The sequence below is a fragment of the Plectropomus leopardus genome, chromosome 18, assembly GCF_026936395.1.
Source record: "Plectropomus leopardus strain MGB_pleo_1.0 chromosome 18, ASM2693639v1, whole genome shotgun sequence".
Classification (NCBI taxonomy): domain Eukaryota; kingdom Metazoa; phylum Chordata; class Actinopteri; order Perciformes; family Serranidae; genus Plectropomus; species Plectropomus leopardus.
This window is the reverse complement of record NC_142193.1, coordinates 23668490-23687779: the sequence shown is the minus strand read 5'-3', so window position 1 is coordinate 23687779 and position 19290 is coordinate 23668490. Positions and strand designations below refer to the sequence as shown.

At 39.1% G+C, this 19290-nt stretch overlaps 2 protein-coding genes across 2 annotated transcripts; one reads left to right on the top strand and one right to left on the bottom strand.

Moving 5' to 3' along the window:
* The first annotated feature begins 116 nt into the window (after positions 1 to 116).
* On the top strand, positions 117 to 4255 carry aspdh (aspartate dehydrogenase domain containing). The gene is made up of 8 exons (XM_042504838.2): positions 117 to 440; positions 547 to 609; positions 746 to 890; positions 1470 to 1554; positions 2579 to 2728; positions 3313 to 3536; positions 3626 to 3765; positions 4093 to 4255. Exons 1-8 carry the CDS (start codon positions 269 to 271, stop codon positions 4128 to 4130), a joined length of 1017 nt encoding a protein of 338 aa, XP_042360772.2. The 5' UTR covers positions 117 to 268; the 3' UTR covers positions 4131 to 4255.
* A 35-nt stretch (positions 4256 to 4290) lies between these two features.
* On the bottom strand, positions 4291 to 18709 carry gys1 (glycogen synthase 1 (muscle)). The gene is made up of 16 exons (XM_042504836.2): positions 18549 to 18709; positions 14322 to 14440; positions 13837 to 14018; positions 11601 to 11792; positions 11131 to 11316; positions 10831 to 10975; positions 10464 to 10581; positions 10166 to 10286; positions 9129 to 9235; positions 8909 to 8968; positions 7962 to 8154; positions 7761 to 7887; positions 6967 to 7062; positions 6698 to 6861; positions 6528 to 6608; positions 4291 to 5602 (listed from the first exon to the last, which is right to left on the bottom strand). Exons 2-16 carry the CDS (start codon positions 14437 to 14439, stop codon positions 5357 to 5359), a joined length of 2136 nt encoding a protein of 711 aa, XP_042360770.1. The 5' UTR covers position 14440; positions 18549 to 18709; the 3' UTR covers positions 4291 to 5356.
* Positions 18710 to 19290: the final 581 nt, after the last annotated feature.

Below are 19290 nucleotides of genomic sequence, written 5' to 3'. Positions count from 1 at the left end.
GAGATGATGAGTGGAGAGACAGATTTACAAAAATACTTTGATAATTAAGACTTTTTTCATGCAAAAACATTTCATGGTTCCAGCCTCTATAATATGAAGATTTGCTGATTTTCTTTTTAATTGATTTAATTGATGTAAATTTTTCTACATTAAATGAATTACCTTGTAATACTTAATATGCGCAGAAATTTATAAAGTTATAAAGTTTAATTAATTGTTTCACTTTCTAAGAGAATGAATGTGTCTGATACTCAGATTGTCTGAATGAATGGAGGAGCAGCATGTGACACTAACACAAGTTAACGAACTAACAATGATTAACTTAGGCCTCTTGAAGTCAAACTTTGTACTGTGCATGCCCACCATTCCCGGAGTGGCGGGCCGGTTGTTGTGCTTTAAGTTGGGAGACGCTCAGCTCTGCAGCGGTGTGGGATTATCTGGTGAGTAGAGCAATAAATACAAGATGATAAGTAAGGTCAAAAGCATACATGTTTGTGTGTGTGTTGGTTTGTTGTTGGTAAATTGCAGGTTGGTTTTCTTTCTCAGCACAGGACATGGCAACAGGCTCTTCTTCCCAAAGGATTGGAGTTGTAGGATACGGACATCTAGGTGTGAAGTCCCCTTTATGAAACTCCACACACACTTTTTGACATATTTTAGATCTAGTAATCTATTGTAATTTTTAAAATCATATTTGTGTGTGTGTGCGTGTGTGTGTGTGCGTGTGTGTGTGTGCATGCTTCAGGGCAGTATCTGGTGGAGAGGATCCTTAAAGATGGTGCGGCTCTCGGTCTGACTCTGGCTTTCGTTTGGAACAGAAATTCTGACAAGCTCAAAGGTTTAGTTCCTGATGACCTCATACTTGGAGACCTGTCATCCTTTGCAGACAGGTGCAAACACACACACACACACACACACACACACACACACACAACAAGTAATGTAAAGTCATGCAACAGTATTAGCATCCATATCTTTGTGCTACCACAGACAACATGCACCTAATGTTCAACGACACCCTTTTTAAGCCTTCAAAACTTGAGCAAACTGGATGATTTCAAAACTTGGGCAGAAGACAATGAGCAACAAAAGATGTGACCCAGAAATTTGCAAGTACAAGAAAATTGCCTGTAAATTACTTAAAAAGGGAAAAGAAGAAAAAAAGTGAAAAACAACAAGGAAATGATCTAGAAAGTGCTAAAAAATTATAATCATTTTGATGCATGATTGTTTTCCCTTAGAAGTTTTTTTTAAAAATAATTCTCTAAATCAACACATTTCTTGCAATTTGTGGAACATTTCTTGCCAAGTCGCTCATCGCCTTTCTCACATGTTTTTGAAAGAAATCGCACCAATTTACTCAGGGTTCAAAGTTTGAAATATTTGTGAAACGCATCTGAAAGCAGCGCAAGAAAAGTAATGTCAGTCCAGGTTTTAAAGGGTTAATAAATAATCTCTGTGTTTTACAGACGGTGCGATGTGATCGTAGAGGTGTGCCATCCAAAGATAGTGAAAGACTTTGGGTTTCACTTCCTGTCTCAGTCTCATTTCATGGTAAGATTCTCCTCTGTTTGTGTGAGAAATGTAGTGGCTGCAAAAGCAGTTTTTATCTTATTTTTGTGCTGCTAATTTAAAGGGACAGTTCATCCCCAAACAGGGTTACCACAGATTCTTAAAAAGTCATTGAATTCATTCATCTATAAAAATCCTTATTTTTTAAAAATGTCTTTAATCAATCTTTCAAAAGCTTTAAAAGAATTGGGGAAAGGAGAAGTAGGATTTATAGATTGTTTTCTATGATTTTGCGTTGTAAAATCTCAAAATAACTGGTAACATCTTTTTTTTTTTTTCTTTTGTTAAATAATTTACCAAAGTCCTCCCCTTAAAACTCACCATGATAAGTGTCCAGGCAGTGGATCTCACATACAGAATAGATACGACAAAATTGTCAAGAATACCAGCCAGCAAATGTATTTCCCACGTCGGATGATCGTGATGATGATGAACCAAATAGATTTTTACAATATAAAATGTTCTTTGTCATTCATGTATTCCACTGTAAAAAGGGATTTTTTCTCCTACTGGATAAAAATGTCATGTCCTATGTCACCATAAACATTTAAGCAGGATTGTCCTTCTTCAATTCAAATGTGAAATTCTATAGAAGTGAAAATTAAAAATATATCTTGTTTATTTTAGAATATCAGAATTAAATAAAAAAATATATTTAAACTGAAACAAACCTTTTCCTACCTTTTTTTTAATAATTCAAGATCAAAGCTTGAACTTTAAGTTTCAAATTTTATTATTTGTGATTATTTTCCAATCAGATTTTTCTTCCAGATTAACAAACATTTTGGCTTTAATCTGGCTCCATAGAGGCAGACATCTCTACAACCAATATTTCCAACTCTCTTCAACTCACACCAAAACAATGCAGACTGATAAACAGAACTGCAGGTAGGAGGAAAAATATGTATTTTTGGGGTGAACTGTCCCTTTAACACATAAGCTGACTCAAAGTTTCATCAGTTCCTGTTGAGATCCTGTTCTGTGACTTTATTTCTCCTTCTGTCAGGTGGGCTCTCCCTCGGCCCTGTCGGATCCTGATCTGAACCTGACGCTGCGTAAGGCGGCTCAGCAGTATGGTAGGACGCTCTATGTCCCCAGTGGTGCATTATGGGGAGGCCAGGACATCCAGAGACTGAATGATAGTGGGAACTTGAAGGTAACACTGGGACTGATTTTAAGGTTTTACTGATGGCTTTTAAAGCTCGTTTGGGTTAAAGAAATGTTGATCCCATATGAGCCAGTTCGCAGCCTTAGATCCTCAGGTGGGGCCCTTCTGGCCGTTGCACAGTCGAGGTTTAAAACTGAAGGAGACCGTGCCTTCGCCATCAGGGCCCCTCGGCTTTGGAACGACCTGCCTGAGAAGATGAGGCTCGCAGAATCAGCGACTTCTTTTAAATCACTTCCTAAAACCCATTTTTATAGACTTGCGTTTATAGACAATTTTCTATATGATGTCATCTATTTTAATTTGTCTTGTTTTATTTTTTTATTATGTCTTGATCTATGATTTGTACTTTTATTTCTGTTTTTACTGCTAATACTCTTTGAATTGTATTTACTCTATTATTATTTATTCATTTTATTTGTATTTTTTTATTGTGCAGGTGTGGTACAGGGTTTAGACGTTGCAAATGAAGCGCAGCCGTCAAATGGCAAATATACCACTTTTATTTTAGTGCTTGTGAGTGTTTTTCAGTAAACCTTATTGTGTTCTGATTAAACTGTTGACGCTCTTTTCAGGCTTTGTTTATAAGAATGTCCAAGCATCCATCCTGCTTCCGGCTGACAGGAGACGTCCTCTCCGACTGGACGGAGGGAGAGGGCCGGCGTGTTTTATTCAGAGGCTCAGTGGCGGAGTTGTGCCCACTTGCCCCGAACAACGTTAACACCATGGCAGCAGCAGCAGTGGCAGCAGGAGCGCTCGGCTTTACTGGCGTCCAGGGAGAGATCGTGTCAGACACAGCGTGAGTCTCATTGAGAAGTCTGATTGTCCTGATGCAGCCTTTCGTATCTGCTGAAATCACACATACCTCTCATACCTTTCGTGCCCCAGGCTGAGCGACTACCACGTGGTGGAGGTGGAGGTGACTGGACCTGGTGGCTTCTCAGTAAACACAGTGAGGAGGAATCCAGCCAAACTCGGAGCTGTAACCGGCAGCGCGACATACAACTCCTTCTGGAATAGTTTACTTGGTGAGTCCTGCGCAGTCGGATCCTTTGAAACCTGAGCTATATGTCTTTAAAAAAATGGGAAGAGGGCAACAAACAACTTAAGAAAAAAATAACCCAAATATTAGTTTTTTTTGTTTTTTTTAAAGTACAAGAAAATGACTTTACTTAGGTGCAGTACTTGAGTAAATGTACTTAGATACTGTTTACTGGAGTTGTAAACGCTGTAATTAATAGGTCATGAAAATATCAGTTTAGTTCAAAAGTAGAGAAAAGATGTTGAGTTTGCAAATAAGTTAATAATCAATTCAGTTTTTATCCCTTGCATTTTTTTCTTTTTTTTAATTACAGTTTGCAAAGGTCATGGGGGTCGAGTTTACTTGTGCTGAAGCAAGAAGATCCAGATAACGCAGATGGTTCAGGGTGGATATGTTGTGTGGACGGTGCTGCTGGATCAGTTTGTTACTGAGAAGTTTGGACATTTGTTCCAATAAAATGCATGCATACAAAGAAAGAGGAGCCAGTTATCATTTGGAAAACACTAATAGGTATATATATATATATATATTTAAACTTTATTATTAGTTAATTTGGTGCAAGATTGTAACAAATAATGATAAACTCTTACAGGGAGTGTGAGTCTATGCCTGCCATCTTCCTTCTTCCATTACAAATAGTCAATACACTCATGGTTGCCATCTGTCCCTTTTTATCTGTTTGTCTCAACTTTTTCCCTTCACAAATAAATACTTATGGAGACCCAGTATTAATCCACACAAGCACACACACAGACAGATAAAGAGGGGTGTGAGGTTGTTCGTCGGTGATCGTCGCTGAAAGGCTGCGATACAATAAGGCGTGGAAATAAAATGAAAACACACACACACTATTCTTAAAATGAGAGGGCTTTGATGCTATTTGGTGATGTGTGTGTGTCTACATTTTATTTCCATTCTCAGAAGTTTTTTTTGTCGTAAACAAGGCGAAAAGATGCTACAAGGTGGACTTTCAAGCGCTGTATCATTTACACACTTTTAAGCCGAACAAGTAAAAAGAATGGCTGCCCTGTGTGGGTATTCACAGCAACTGTCTTTACATTATCTTTTTTTTCTCCTGGAAAATAGCTTTGAAAGTGTAATGACAATCTGGTAAAAAGGAGGGTTAAGTTCCCTGCTCGGACCCACTATTTAATCAAGTATAAAAACCCTTCAAGAAACTCAAAATAACCCTCTATTATTGTTTCGATGCCTCAGACCTACAGTGTGTTATCCAGTGTTAGTACACTACAAAATCCAGCAATCCTGATTTCCACGTTGAGCCGTCGTTTAGCCCTTTCTAGCTGCTGTATTTACTCCACAAAGCAAACCACTGCTTGCGCTGCTGGTGTAACTCAAACGATACCAAAACATATCAAACGGACAGAAACTTTTCTAAAAATTCTGAGGTACGAACAGGTTGAGAAGACACTGACAGTGACGCAGTTTTTCACAACAAGTCGATATTAAATGTATCACTCGCAATCACACAACTGCACTCATTTATAAAGAACATGGATGACTTTAACGACTGCCACAGATGAGAGTTTTACTAGTGAGGTTTAGCGTGTGTGTGTGTTTCAGTTTTTATCGCTTGTGACACCATTGCTGTTTCCATTGGCCCCAGAGACGGCAGAAGACTTGTTTTTGAATGGAAGCGCGTAGGGTTGGCGGATGTTCACCCGGTCCTTTTCGGCCTCTAGATCCTCGTCGTAGCGTTCGTCCTCATCGTTGTCCTCAGCCTCGCTGTGGTGAGGGGAAGAGTGGCGGGACAGAGCTGGAGATGGCGGCACAGAGGCTGGTCGAGGGTAGCGGAAACCCGAGGCCTGAGAAAGACAATCAAAAGGTTTTGGAGTCGTAATCGGTGGGAATGTGACGACTTTAAGGGCCGTCAACACCAAGAACTATAACAAGAAGAAGATTTTAAAAATCGCTCCAACTTAAGTGGATGGCGGAGTCCATAACTATACGACTACAACTATAACGACATAAAAAGTGGCGAATGATATTGTAAATATGATATTGTTTGTAAATTTAGTCATTAATAATTGATTAGTCTCCCTGACTATACCAGATTCTGGCCAGTAGATGGCGGTGAAAAAGAAAAAAGTTCCTAGTGTTGATTAAAAAAATATCTGCGTAATATGATGATTTATAGGCTACATAACGAATTTTGAATTATGATCCAAATCTGCTGAATTTAAAGTGTTCAATTTGGGTGTCATCAGTTCACTTCAGGGACACTATTCTAAAAAAATAAAGCTTTGTGAGTGCTGACAATATTGGCTTCTTAACTGCAGCTTATCGCTTTCATGTAGGATTTAGGAAAAACCCTCCACATGGTATAATCACTGAGTCACGGATATTATGTCAGGGTTGGTCACATTAGTCCACAGCACCACCAGTATCCTGGTAATGAAGCTGTATTCTTTTTATTTGATCACTTTTGTGAAATAAAAATAGAAATAACCACAGCAGAAGGCGGCGTAGATGCAATGTCCAGCAACTCTCTTCACGTCTGTTTACGTAAATGCAAGCATTACCGACTACTGATGATGCAATAGGGTCTTAGGTGATGTCCCATTTCACAGGGGCAGATTTAAATCACTACACCTCGAAAATAAGGGATCGAAGTGAAAACTTGAAACAGGATTGGACCTTAGGTTTCATGAATGCATAAATAAGATAAAATAACAATAAAGAATAAAAACCTGGTACATCTCCCAGCCAAAGACACACAAGTTGACTTACTGAGGTGGGCTCGTGAAGCTCATACACGAAGGTATCGGGGAAGGCTTTAGCCAGAGCCATATGACGGGCAGAGATATAATACTAGAGGAGAAAACAAGAAAGACAACAACATTAATTCTTCTTTAAGAGGACACATAAACAACGTGAGTCTTCAGGATTTGTAATCTCACCCTGCCGAGGTATCTCCAGTCCAAGAGTTCGCTCAGACGCTCAGTCCGGTTCCTCTGGATGATCCGCTGGCGCCGGCTCTGCTTGCAGAACTGAAATAGGAAGGACGTGAGCTGGTTACACGACTCGTCGATCCCCCGATACCGCCGGTCCAGGATGTAAATACCTGAAAGAAGAAGCGGCGTGATGTGAAAGAAAGCCTCAGTTATCCCTGCGTATCTTTTTAAAGACAAACTTTGAGAATTTGACAGAAGGAATATGAGAAACGCACCGTATGCTGAGGGGTCTGCTATGTGTTCCTCCATGAAACAGCCAAAGCCGGACAGGTTAGTTGAGATTGATGGAATTCCCATGACTGTGCACTCAGCTGACGGTGACAGAAACAGTAGTCTGATTAACATTTTAATGTTATACAACATACCCTAAATTTCCACATTATTTATAGAAAAATAGAAAAAACACCCCAAATTCTAAATGATCAAAAAATCACCCGAAGAATGCAAAATAATAACAATAATTTTAAAAAATCTAAATTATGAAAAAAGACACCTGACACCAAAAAAACACCTGAAAATCCTCAAAATAAAAAAGAAAATCCACTCAAAATTATATTTAAAAAATTGATGTATCCAAATACTATTACTACTACTAATAATAATAAATTAAATAAAAATAAATAAAATATTTATAATAAAAGTGATTTTTTAAAAATAAGAAACACCCCCAAAACATTAAGAGAAAAAAACAACTTTAATGTTTAACAAAATAGTGGGCAATTAATTTTTTGTCCATTTTCTGTTTGACCGATTAATCAGCTAGTTGTTGCAGCTGTCCTTGATTAAACTATTTCGTAATTTATAACCAAATATCATGTTTTATAAACTTACGTTTTTCTGCAAAAACCTTAATCTGTAAAGCAACAAAAGCTGTCACATAAATGTAGTAAAGTAAAAAAGTACAATATTTCCCTCTGAACTGTAGTGGGGTAAAAGGAGTAAATGTACTTAGTTGCTCCACCACTGCCTACAAACACAAATACACCTTGTCAGTGTGCACGGGTCGTACCTGGAGTGTAGCCCCAAGGCTCGTAGTAAGAGGGGAAGACGCCGAGGTGACAGCCTCTTACAAACTCCTCATAATCCATCGGAAGTAGAGGAGAGGTGGACGAAAGGAACTCGGGATGGAAGATAATCTGAAGAAGGGAGAAGCCGTTCAGTGTCTGAGGCAGATATTTGTGGATTTGCTGTAGGAAGCAGTGTGATGTACCTTGACACGGTCAGCAGAGCTGTTGAAAAGGCCGATACGGCGGACACAGTTAAGGATGGGGTCGCTGCTGTCCTCCAGCATATTGTGGGTGCAGACTGGAGGCTGGCATTGTCTCTGAGTCGCAAAGATGGCCCTCTTCATTATGGTGAAGTCCTCTTTGTCCAGCATCTTTGACACATCCGGCAGCTGCCCACTGATGAAAGCAGCTTGATTTAGGAGCTTGACTACATTAGAATATTTATTAGTATGAGTAAACTCAACCACCTCGTTTTAACGATGACGAGAAATTGGGAAAAAAGCAATAAACAAGAAATGTTCACCAATTGCAAGAAATTTGAAAATGTAGAAAATAATTTTTTAAAGGTAGGCAAAAAGAAAAAGGATAAAGATCAAGCTAGGGAAAACTATATAATTATCATAATTACATATTTAAAATTATGCTGCAGAATTCTTACAAATGTGTAGCACTTTTTTCATGTAATTTCCTTGTTTGTTTATTTTTTTTACTTTCTTTTTTCTTTTTATTTATTGATAATTTTCTTGTACTTTTTTTCTTGACTAATTTCTCATTAATTAATTCAGTTCTTCTTAAGTTGTCTGCTCATGTTTTTGAAAGAAACAAAGTCAAATTGCTCAGGTTTCAAAGGGTTAATGATAACTTTTACTCCTTCCATGCTGTTTGCTTGTTGCATTGGCTCAAATTGCTGCCTGCTTTTGGTGTGAATATAAAAATACTGTTCTTTATGGTGGAGGAGGGTCATGCAGTCAAACATTTGTCGCTTCGGGACAGTAAAAAGTCTAAATAAATAACGAACAGTCCCTAACAGACTTTTTTAATTGAGTGGGTTGTTTCTAACTCTTCATCTTTTTGATTTGATAGAGTAATAAAAACATGTAATTCCACATTATACAGGTTTCATGACGAAGCCCGAAAGGTCTCAACTTACACTAGAAGTGACTCATAAAGTTTCTTTCCGAAACGCTCCTTCACAGTCTGCGCGGTATCCCTGTCAGGGACAAATAGAGAATACAAATAAGACAACTGCAAACATTTTTCCACGATGAAGTCAAGTATAAATGAGTGCAGCATTTTGTTTGTCAGGCTCACAATGTACCGTTTTATTTTAGATATTTTATCTCCTTGTTTAACGTTAGAAGCGACCTCACCAGAGCTGTTTCCGGACCGCTTGGCCCTTCAAGGTCTCCACGTTGAAGTTGTTTGTCCGAGCTGGCATGATGAAGAATGCGATGACGGTCACGTCACTGTGATTAACCTGCAACAGGCAGACCACAGAGGAATATAGGGTTGAATTTTTTAATAATAAAAATTGATTTTATTTGTTTAATGCTTAAAAAGTTACTTAAGGGCACTTTACATGGTAATTAAGACAGTAAGAGAATCAGTAAAAGCAATAACAAAAGAAAAACAAAACAACTTAAACAGCACTCAGAGAGCGCAGACCTCCGTTAAGGCCAAAAATCCACTCTTCCTTTATATTCAAATCTGCAAGAACAACCTCTATTTATGTGTGGATGTATTTCCAAAACTATGAGATCAAGCTGACAGAGGATCAGAATGACACGTGGTAAACTTCATGGTCAATATTACTGCTTTTTCTTGTAAAGCATAAAGTTTGAACATTTTACTTTAATATTTCTGATGAGATTATTGAAGAAAATTCGCATTTGTATGTAAGTAGGAGTGCAGGTAATTGCATGATGTGTGCATTTACTTTTCCACAGCAACATATTAGTTTGGAAAAAAAAAGAAACAAAAAAACGTCACAATTTTAATGGTTCTTCAATGAAACCACCGTGACAAGGAGTTCTTGTATTTCTACATTTGGCTGTATTTAGTCACGACAGATCTTTACAACCACTGACTGAATTTTAGGATGTATGGCATTTATTATGCCAAGACCAAGTGTCCTATTTTGCAATGTTAATCAAAATAATTTTGATCAACTACAAAATTTAATGGTTTCATCTGTGGCTTATGCGACATCTTCCAACCAGGTTTCATGAATATTAGGCCATTTTTCCATAATACTGTGAAGGTCACAGTGACAAATGAAGAATGGGAGGAACTAAAGGATTACCTAAGATTCACCTTTGTCCCTCTCTCACACACACACACACACACACACTCACTCACTTGAATACATGCTTACATCTGTAGACACAGCTACACAGCGCACACTTACCCTCAGTAGATAGTTGAGTCTGGCTAAAGCTTCCAAAAAGATGTCGGCTCCTTTGTTTGAGAACTCGTACCTTCCAGCAATGAAGAGGAACAAACACTTGTCCAGGTTGAAGTCAAGGTGCCTGATCAAACACACACCAACATCCGTCACAAGCTGGAGGAGCGCAGCATTTACAGTCAACACGTTCTGAAACAAAACTCCTCTGAGTTGGATTTGTCTCTTTCTTATTAGACAGAATTAATTCAATTAAAAAACATGCAACAAGCGAGAAAACTGTGAGCGTCGCATGGTGTCTGACCCGTAGAAGTGTCCTCTGACGAACTCCTGAATTCGATTTTTGCTCTGAGCGTGGAGGTTTTGAAACTCGTGCACGGCTGAGAACTTCTTTACGTTGAGCCCGTTTGGAGTAACAATGTCTGTGGATCATGGGAGAGTTAAAGGGCATTACATGGAAAAAAAAACGTACCTACAGAGACAGATAAATCCATTTAACTTTAGGTAAGTATCTAACTAGATAGATAAATTATTGTATTCCTCAGAATGCTACACTGAGACATTCAGTAAGTAAGCAGTGAGAAAGAGATCTCGTCCCCGCGCATTAAGACCTGCTTGCAGTGACAAATAAGGATAATTCGTTTCTGAATTTCACGCTTCAGTTCACACACCTGGCTTCCTCTTGAGCAGGTGCTCCGCCTCGATGGCTGTGATCTGTGACACAGTGGTGAAGACGTGGGCACAGTGAGCAGCCGCCCTCTCCAAACAGTAGCGGTGGTAGATCTGTCTGTCGCCGGCTTCCTTATCCACATTGAACTGCGGAGAGAGTGAGTACGATTACTTGCTGAATATCTGCCTTATTTTGCCTAAAAAGTATCAACTTGACTGTGAAATGGCTGCCCTCTCTTATTTCTCCTTTATTTTATTACATTCCTGCACACTAAAATGTACACACACACACACACACACACCTCTGCAAGGTTGTTATAGAAGTCCACATTCCCAGCGCACAGGTATCGTCCCAGCAGTGTGGCGTGAGTGGTGAAGATGGTTGCGATCGGCAGCTGTCTGTGTCTACACAACACCAGGCCCAGACCGGCCAACCACTCGTGGAAATGGGCGACGATGTGCGGAGGCTCCTCGCTCTGGGCTGCGTACTGTGATACAGGAGAAAATACGGTCAGTATGGACTACACACGTACAAACCAACGTGCATTCAAACACATCTTATTTTTCATGTCCTCCAAGGTTTTGACATTTCAAACCTTTAGATTATTTGGATATCTATTCTAAGACCTTTTCAAGGGCCTACAGATAATCCATCTTCTATTTGCACGTAAATATAAATTATGCAACCTCTCCTCTTGACACAACAGAGATAAAACATTTTGCTTTTAATCTTCACAGAGATTCTTGTCACTTCTGAGTGTGAACTGCTGACCTCTCCCAGGAGCCAGGCGGTCAGGAAGCCAAACAGCACGGCGTCGTTGGCCTCACGGTCGAACCACGGCACACCGATGTCACAAAGCTCCCACAGCTCACTCTTCCAGCTGTCCAGAGACCAGGCGGTGAACCCGACATCAATCAGAACAACATACGGACTGCCCTCGATAAGCCACCGCCCGAAATAGACCTGCAGGCAAAATGAAGAAAAGGGTGAGTTATTCTTTTTTAGCACATAGAGCTGAAAAAATGCATCAGTTTGTTGTCGACTATTAAAGGAGTCACCAGCAAATTTTTCATGTGAAAATTTTCTGGTTTCTTTAGGCCATTATGACAGTTAACTGATTTTCTTTGGGATTTGAACAAAAAAGTACATTTTCAGATGTTATCTTGGGCTTTGGGAAACACATATCAACATTTTTCACTATTTTAAAAACCAAACAAGTAAATTATTTATCCAGAAAACAACTGTTAGTTGCAGCCCTAATGCTAAACACCACTCATGGTTTAGGGCACATTCTTTCCTTTTTTACCATTTTTACTTTGATTCAGTTTCATGAGGAAAGCTGAATGCTTTGTGGTCGATCACTTGGGGAGTCGAGTCATCATTTTACAGTAAGAATAGTATAAACGACTCCAATGTTAAGAAAAATATATATAATTTATAACAGCCACAGAATACATATTTATATTCATTTTAACAGAAGGAGTTGCAGCTGCAGCAGCAACTCCTCTTTTTTATTACATACATTAATCAGCTATTTACGTTAACCATGTTTTGTTTTATATGTAGATAAATGGGTTCGTCCTTGTGTCTCTAATCTAAAAGAACTTTATTGGCAAGGTTTTAATTCCACTATCAAAAATATATTCCAAACAAACTATCCAAGGTTAACTTTGACGCAGCATCGCAGTCAAAGTACGTCTCCTCAAACTTCAAGTATAACCAGTGCCTACCATACACCAAAAGACTTTAAAGATACTACCTACATACAGACTGGGGATCTTAGGTTATTGTGCAGAAATAAAGGAAAATGATGACGACTGTTATGCTATAAACCTAAATACACAAAACCAAAAACTGTTATGGTGGGATTCCATAATGGCACAATGTTTCAAGGCAACATTTGCATTTCAGTAATTTTCTGTTAGTGCATTAAACAATTAAAAATTAAAATCTACTCATCTATTATTGTGAATCTGTTTTTCAAGATTTTAAAATGACAGAGAGAGACATTTTTTAGACCATTATTGTGGAGAGAGTTAATGGGCTGAATCATGAGAGGAAGGCCCCAAAAAAGGGATTTAACGGGGCCTACAGAAAGTCATGTCAATATCTATATCTATATATATATATATCTATATATATATATATATATAGTGCTGCTGGTTTGCTCAGGGCCCTGGCTCTTTTTTTTCCAAGTATTGCAACATATTTGACTGTAAACAGGAAGGATAGGTATGTTACAGAGAGGCAACAGGATACCAAAGAGGGTTAAGATAGTATAAAACATGACCTTAAACAAACTGTTGGAACGTGCACCAACTGAGATAAAACTCATTTTAGTGCATCATTGAAAATTTGTCTGCAATCAACAGTAAAATCGCTTTAAAAGCCGTTTGACGTGGGGCAGGCATAAACTGGAAAGAGGATTTAGTTTAATGTTATACTACAGGCCCTAAATATCTTTTAAGAAAACTTTGCTTTAAACTGAAATATTTGTACTCTGGTGCTGGTCTGCCCTGGTCTTTAAGGTCATGTGACTTAAGGTAAACCAGATAGCCAGACACTTTGAAAAGACTGCACTATCACTTTAAAATAGTCCCACTCCGACTCCTCGTCTTGACCCATAATTCCACAGCACGTCCAGAGTGACACAGCACAAAGCTTTAAAAGTATCTCTCACACACACACACACACACACACACACACACACACACACACACTGGCAGTTATCTATTTCTGGAGTGTGTTTTTGAAAGAGAGACACAGAGACACTGATACAACCTCTAACCTTTGCGAGGAAATGTCACTGGGTTTAGAGACGTGTGGTTGGGTCGGACATGAAAGCGGGGCTAATGATGATCTCGAACATTTTTTAAAGTGTAGCGCACATTCACAAATCTCACTCTTTAATCTCTCCAACCACGTGTAGTAAGAAGCTCTGTCCTTGAGTGGAACATACAGACTTAACTCAGAGGCGTATGTGTTCACTGTGTACATGTGGTAGTACCTTACACCCACTGGAGTTCATCTTGTCAATGGTTCTCTTCAGCGCGGGGTTGGTGGGCTCGATCAGCTCCACCTGTGTGCGCACGTTGCTCTCTACATAGGGACCCACCAGGAAATAGTTCTCCCCCCATTCCTCTGCGGTCAGACGGGCTTTGGTCTGGATGACGGTGTAGATGCCTCCAACTTCACACATGCAGCAAACATGCCACACGTACGCACACAAAATCAAGGCAAAGATATAATGTGATCCAACCTGATACGTGTGGAACGTCACGGTGACGTATCGATTTTACGAACTAGAATTTCCCAAAAGATTATAAACTGTGTGAATAAACAAGATTAGACATGACAGTGCATACAAACTATATAAACTATCTTTATAGGTTTTGCAAGGAAAAACTACTTTTAGTAACGTTTTTTGACTCTTTCTTCCATTTCCTCACACAAGCAAGGATCAAACATGTAAACACACGAACAGACACTTGCCTTTGTTCGCGACCTCCCACGCGATTTCAAAAAGAACAGCGTCTTCCAAATCAAACTCCTCGTCCCACTCTTCAAGCCCTGACAGGGACGTGACAGAGAGGCTGCGAGCCAGCGGCATGCTGGGTAAACACAAAACACACTCAGCTGAGAAGGGAGCACCTTTTATCAGTTTATACACTTTACATGTTTGTCACTTACTGAACTTATTTACCAAAAGTCTCTTTCACGCAAAAACTGCTCTTTGTTTTAATTCCAAAGAAATTCAGCGATATCCCATTAATCCTGGGATACGGAAACATTTATTACAATTGCAATGATGTAGATTTTAAAGGGATATTTGGAAGTGGGTGTGTATATCATTGTATTATTAAATACAGCTGATGTGAGTCAGCACGGCACCCGCTTTAGAGAGGCAGGCAGGAGTCCAACAAGGAAGTTAAGCAACATACTGCTATGGGTGAAGGATAATAGCAAATGTAAATTAGACACCTAAAACAAGTCCTGCCGAAAATGATTCATAACCTTTGAAGTGTATGCTATATTTCAAATACTTAAACTACTTCACCTTTCCATCAGACTGACTGTTCAGACGGCGAGCCTGTTAACAGCCTCAGTTTTTCATCTGCGCTCTCATTAAAGCCACAGACTCCACTGACAAAAACCGCAGTTTGGTGGAGCTGTTGGTCTACCGCTGCCTTAAATGCTTTGGTTAGATTTTGTTACTAGGCAGGTTTACATTAACCCTCGAATTGCGCAAATTGAAATTGCAAATATAAAATACGTCTGATGGAAACACATCAATTTAGAAAAAACTCCCATTTATTTTTTTAAAAAAGTTTTTACATTCACATGTGGTGGTATTTCAGGCAATTTGAATATTTTTGAAACTACTGCAATCTACTGTGTGTAATATACTGACTATAGATAAATACCTCATACAGCCCCACTTTAAAAAAAAAAAATCCTAAATATCCATTTGAACGAATGGCATGTGATAACAGAAACTGAATGATTCTGACTAATTTCTAACTTATTCATAGAAATTTCTCTAGAATACAGTATTGGGTAATCCTGATGAGTAAATGACACATTTTTTTTCAACAGTTAAACTTTCTCTTGACCAATGTTTCCTCACACATCTGCAGGTATGTCATCAAAGAGCCACACATCCTATTTCACAACATACTGCGATGTTTTTTTTCAAACCCAACCTTTTTCAAGTCTTTTACAATTTTCTTTTTTAAAATCCAGCTGTGGGAATACACTGTGTGTTTCAGACATATTTATAATGTAGGAAACACACTGAAGTGGCCCTTTGAGAGATAGGAATCCAGCGTTTATGTGTGTGTTGTTTGTCTACTTCGCTCTGACTATAATCCGAGATGATCAAGGGGCTTCTTTTGTTTACTACTACTACTGATTACACAACACACACGTGTACAGTTATAAAGACCATAAACTACACGTCTATTTGTATACAAAAACTACAGGTTTACTTAGTGAAATTTTACCTAAACTTCCTCAACAAACATGCACAATAATAACTCATAACTCTAGTCAATGCATCCCACTGCGACAGAGGAAGTTGGCAGGAAAAGCATTTCAACAGAATAATGAAGCGAGGAGTGCATTCCCAATGACTAAGTATGAGATGCACAAGAAAAGCTTCTTCTTGAAAAATTGAGGAGTGGTGTAAGCAAGGATGCAGATAAGCGCAGACGAGGGCCCGGATCAGGTATAAACTTGATCCAGCCAATCACACTGTTGATATGCTACTATGAAATGATGCAATCAGATGAAGTTGAGACATGAAAAAACAAAACCACTGCACACACTGGGTTCAGGGAAATACTCTCACAACTTTCCTTTTTGCACTGCTCATCACAAATCCCATCAGTGTTTTAAATTCTTAATTGATTGTGCTGAATTGCTGCTGATAGCAGTAAACAAATCAGAGTTTACATTCAGTCATTGTCTCTCCTGAAAGATAAAACACAACAAGACTGATGAAAAGTGCCGTTTAAATTTGACACAAACATGTCCTCAAATAAACCCTCCCTCGTGTTATATATACTGTATATATTCTTGTTCGTGGTACTTCATTATATATTGTGTTGTGCATTGTTGCATCATACACATACAGTATGTTCTATTTCTTACTTCACATCCTAGTTTTTGATACATCGCATTTCAGCATAACGCATAGTTTTATATATTTTTTACACACTTTACACTCTCAGCACATTATAAATATTTATAATCTCAAATATCTACACACTAGTGCTAATTGTTTTTTATTATAACCGTATTTCTATTTTATATTTTTACATACTTTGTGCTAGTACCTTTTTATATTTTGTATAATTCTCTATGCTTGGCATCAGAGCGTAACAAACAAAATGTTAAGTATTTCTAATTTATTGTGCGTTTGATATGTTTTTCCCCCCACAAAATAAGTTCAAATAACTTGTTGAAAATCCTTCAAATTACATGCAAAAAGCACATTCTGTAAAGTTAAAACACCCAAGTGAAGTAACCAAAAAGCAAAACACTTTTCTGATTTTAAGGGGACGTTAAAGGTCCAGTGTGCAGGATTTAGTTGCATCTAGTAGCATTCAAAGGAAATATGGCAGCTGACAGAAAAACACAAATGACCCTGTCTATTTCTAGTGTTTGATTTGTGTGTTTACCGTGGAGGTAAACCCGTGGGCTAGAAAACTCTTTTAGCATTTCCACCAGGCGAGCAGCTCCACTGGATTGAAACGGCTCCATCTTTGGTTCGGTGTATTATTGAATTATTATCTATGGAGGAGCGCCTCCGTGTGTACATATAAACTGCTCATTCTAAAGAAACGAAAACACACCAACGTTTAGTTTTAGGTGATTATACACCAATGAAAACATAGTTCTGAATATTATTTACCATTTGTGCAAACAGATGCCCCTATATCCTCCACACTGGACCTTTAAAAGAGACTAATTAATGGAAACTAATCTGAAATTAGAGAGATCTAATCTTGGATTTGATCAAATCTTCAGTTTATGTTGTTCAAAACTTTTCTACTGATACCTTTGATGAAAAAAAACAACGGATTATCCTGATCCCAGCAGAGGGGTGGATTCAGGAAACTACAATCATATAGTACATACACATCTATTTATATTTTGCACTTTATTTGTTTGAGCGTTACAGTGATAAAGTAGATAAAGTGGACATTAGGACACTTATTAATCCTTTCAGTACAGTTAAGAAAAATAAGAACGATTTTGTCCCCAAATAGCAAACAATATAAAACTAAATTTATTTCATCTTTCATTTATCACTTCGCATTAATTTCAATGACACAATCAAGCGTGGTGTAAAACAATGGCATCCCTTATTGCACGTCCAGTCAGTTCCTCTTTCTGAGAGTACTTCAGAGGTTGGTCTACAGGCTCAGGAGTGTGTATCTGACACTTTCAATAAAAGAAAACATCTGTTGTTCTTCACATAGCTACTTACATAGTGAAATGATCCCATTTTAGAGCAACAGTATTCTAGATTTGGTAATCTTGAAAAGTTTGAATCTGGATCAGGGTGATCCAACCTAATGTGGCTTTGAAAAAACTGGTACAAAGGTAAACTGGATTAGCTGGTACTGGATAGCAAAACACTGGATTACATTTTTTTGAACATCTGGGCTCTGCTCATTTCTTTGGGGACCCCCTGGGGTTCCCTCGGGCTCTCTGTGGGAACCCTCACCTGTTTGGGACACCACTTTATGGATGCTTTACTGTGAATTTCTGACGCTCACATTGACATGCAGTCACAATAATCACCATCATACCCTCATCAGTTTCATACCCTTTTACAGATATTTTGATTTGAACTATCCAGTAGGCCTACGGATCTGGGAAAGGGCAAGACCCAAATTAGGCTCTATCAAAAATATTTCCCATATCGGGCAATAACGGACGCACGAGCAGCAGCTCCAAACACGACAGGTGACAACAGCACCATAAAACCAGCAGGAAAACTCCCGGCTGACTGTGCATGTTGCTGTATGTATCGTCTTTTGTGTCTCATGAGTTGTGAAACGAAACGTGACATCAGGCACCTACTGCAGCCGCGGACACGCGCAAAGGACACCGCGTCCCTGATGCGCGCCCCCGCCTGTTGAGGAAGTATCCGACTATTGTCATTGTGGAAATTTAAAAAAAAACAACAAGACACAGCTCTTAACTCACCCTTCGGTTTTGTCCCAACTTCACCAGGATGAACAACGCATTAGCAGCTGTCGCAGTCGGTCCAGAAAACGCAGCCAGCGGAGAGTGAGGAAAAGGGGGCGGCGGCTCCACTTAAACGCCAGCGATGCGCATTGGTTTGATGCGTTTGCTGTCAGATTGAGGGACAGGACGCCCACAGACTGAGATGCAGGAAGAAGGCTGGGTTGGTGTATGCGGGGTCTGCGCTGTCACATTATTCATGAGCTTCACTCCCATTGGCCTCAGCCTGTTTTTTGTCTCCGCCTCTGCTCACAACATGACAGGAACTGGGAGTTTTCCTCAGCTGAGAGACGCAATTGGCTGAGCAGAGGCTTGACAGTTGCAGTGGTTGGTGAATTATCTTTTCATCCATACAAAAGAGGGGAGTCATGGGAATGTTTTTTTTCCTTTTTTTCCAGTGAGGAGGGAGAAGAGCAAGGGGGTTATTTATAATATGTCCTGAGGGTCATGGAGAGCATAGTTTTGAGAATACAACGTGACCAGTGACATTAAGACACCCAATCCCTCGACATATCTCTGTGATCTACTAACCCTTTCCACTGACTGCCAACCCCAACGCCCTCCACCCTTTATAGGCCCGACCACATGATCTATAGTGAAGCAGCTGAAAATAAGAGTTGCCCTAAAGTCACAGGGGTCACAGCTGAGGTGTCGGTGAGCATGACCTCTGACCTCTGACTGTGTGTGTGTCATGCAGTAGTGG

Bases quoted from the DNA above. Each gene is read 5' to 3' on its own strand.
- aspdh (XM_042504838.2), top strand. From the start codon at position 269: ATGGAGGAGCAGCATGTGACACTAACACAAGTTAACGAACTAACAATG. The intron at 891-1,469 runs GTGCAAACACAC...TGTGTTTTACAG, and splicing joins CTGTCATCCTTTGCAGACAG to ACGGTGCGATGTGATCGTAG. The intron at 3,537-3,625 runs GTGAGTCTCATT...TTCGTGCCCCAG, and splicing joins GAGATCGTGTCAGACACAGC to GCTGAGCGACTACCACGTGG.
- gys1 (XM_042504836.2), bottom strand. From the start codon at position 14,439: ATGCCGCTGGCTCGCAGCCTCTCTGTCACGTCCCTGTCAGGGCTTGAA. The intron at 10,287-10,463 runs GTCAGACACCAT...GTGTTTGATCAG, and splicing joins GTCAGAGGACACTTCTACGG to GCACCTTGACTTCAACCTGG. The intron at 6,862-6,966 runs GTGCGTTTCTCA...TTCTTCTTTCAG, and splicing joins AGCAGACCCCTCAGCATACG to GTATTTACATCCTGGACCGG.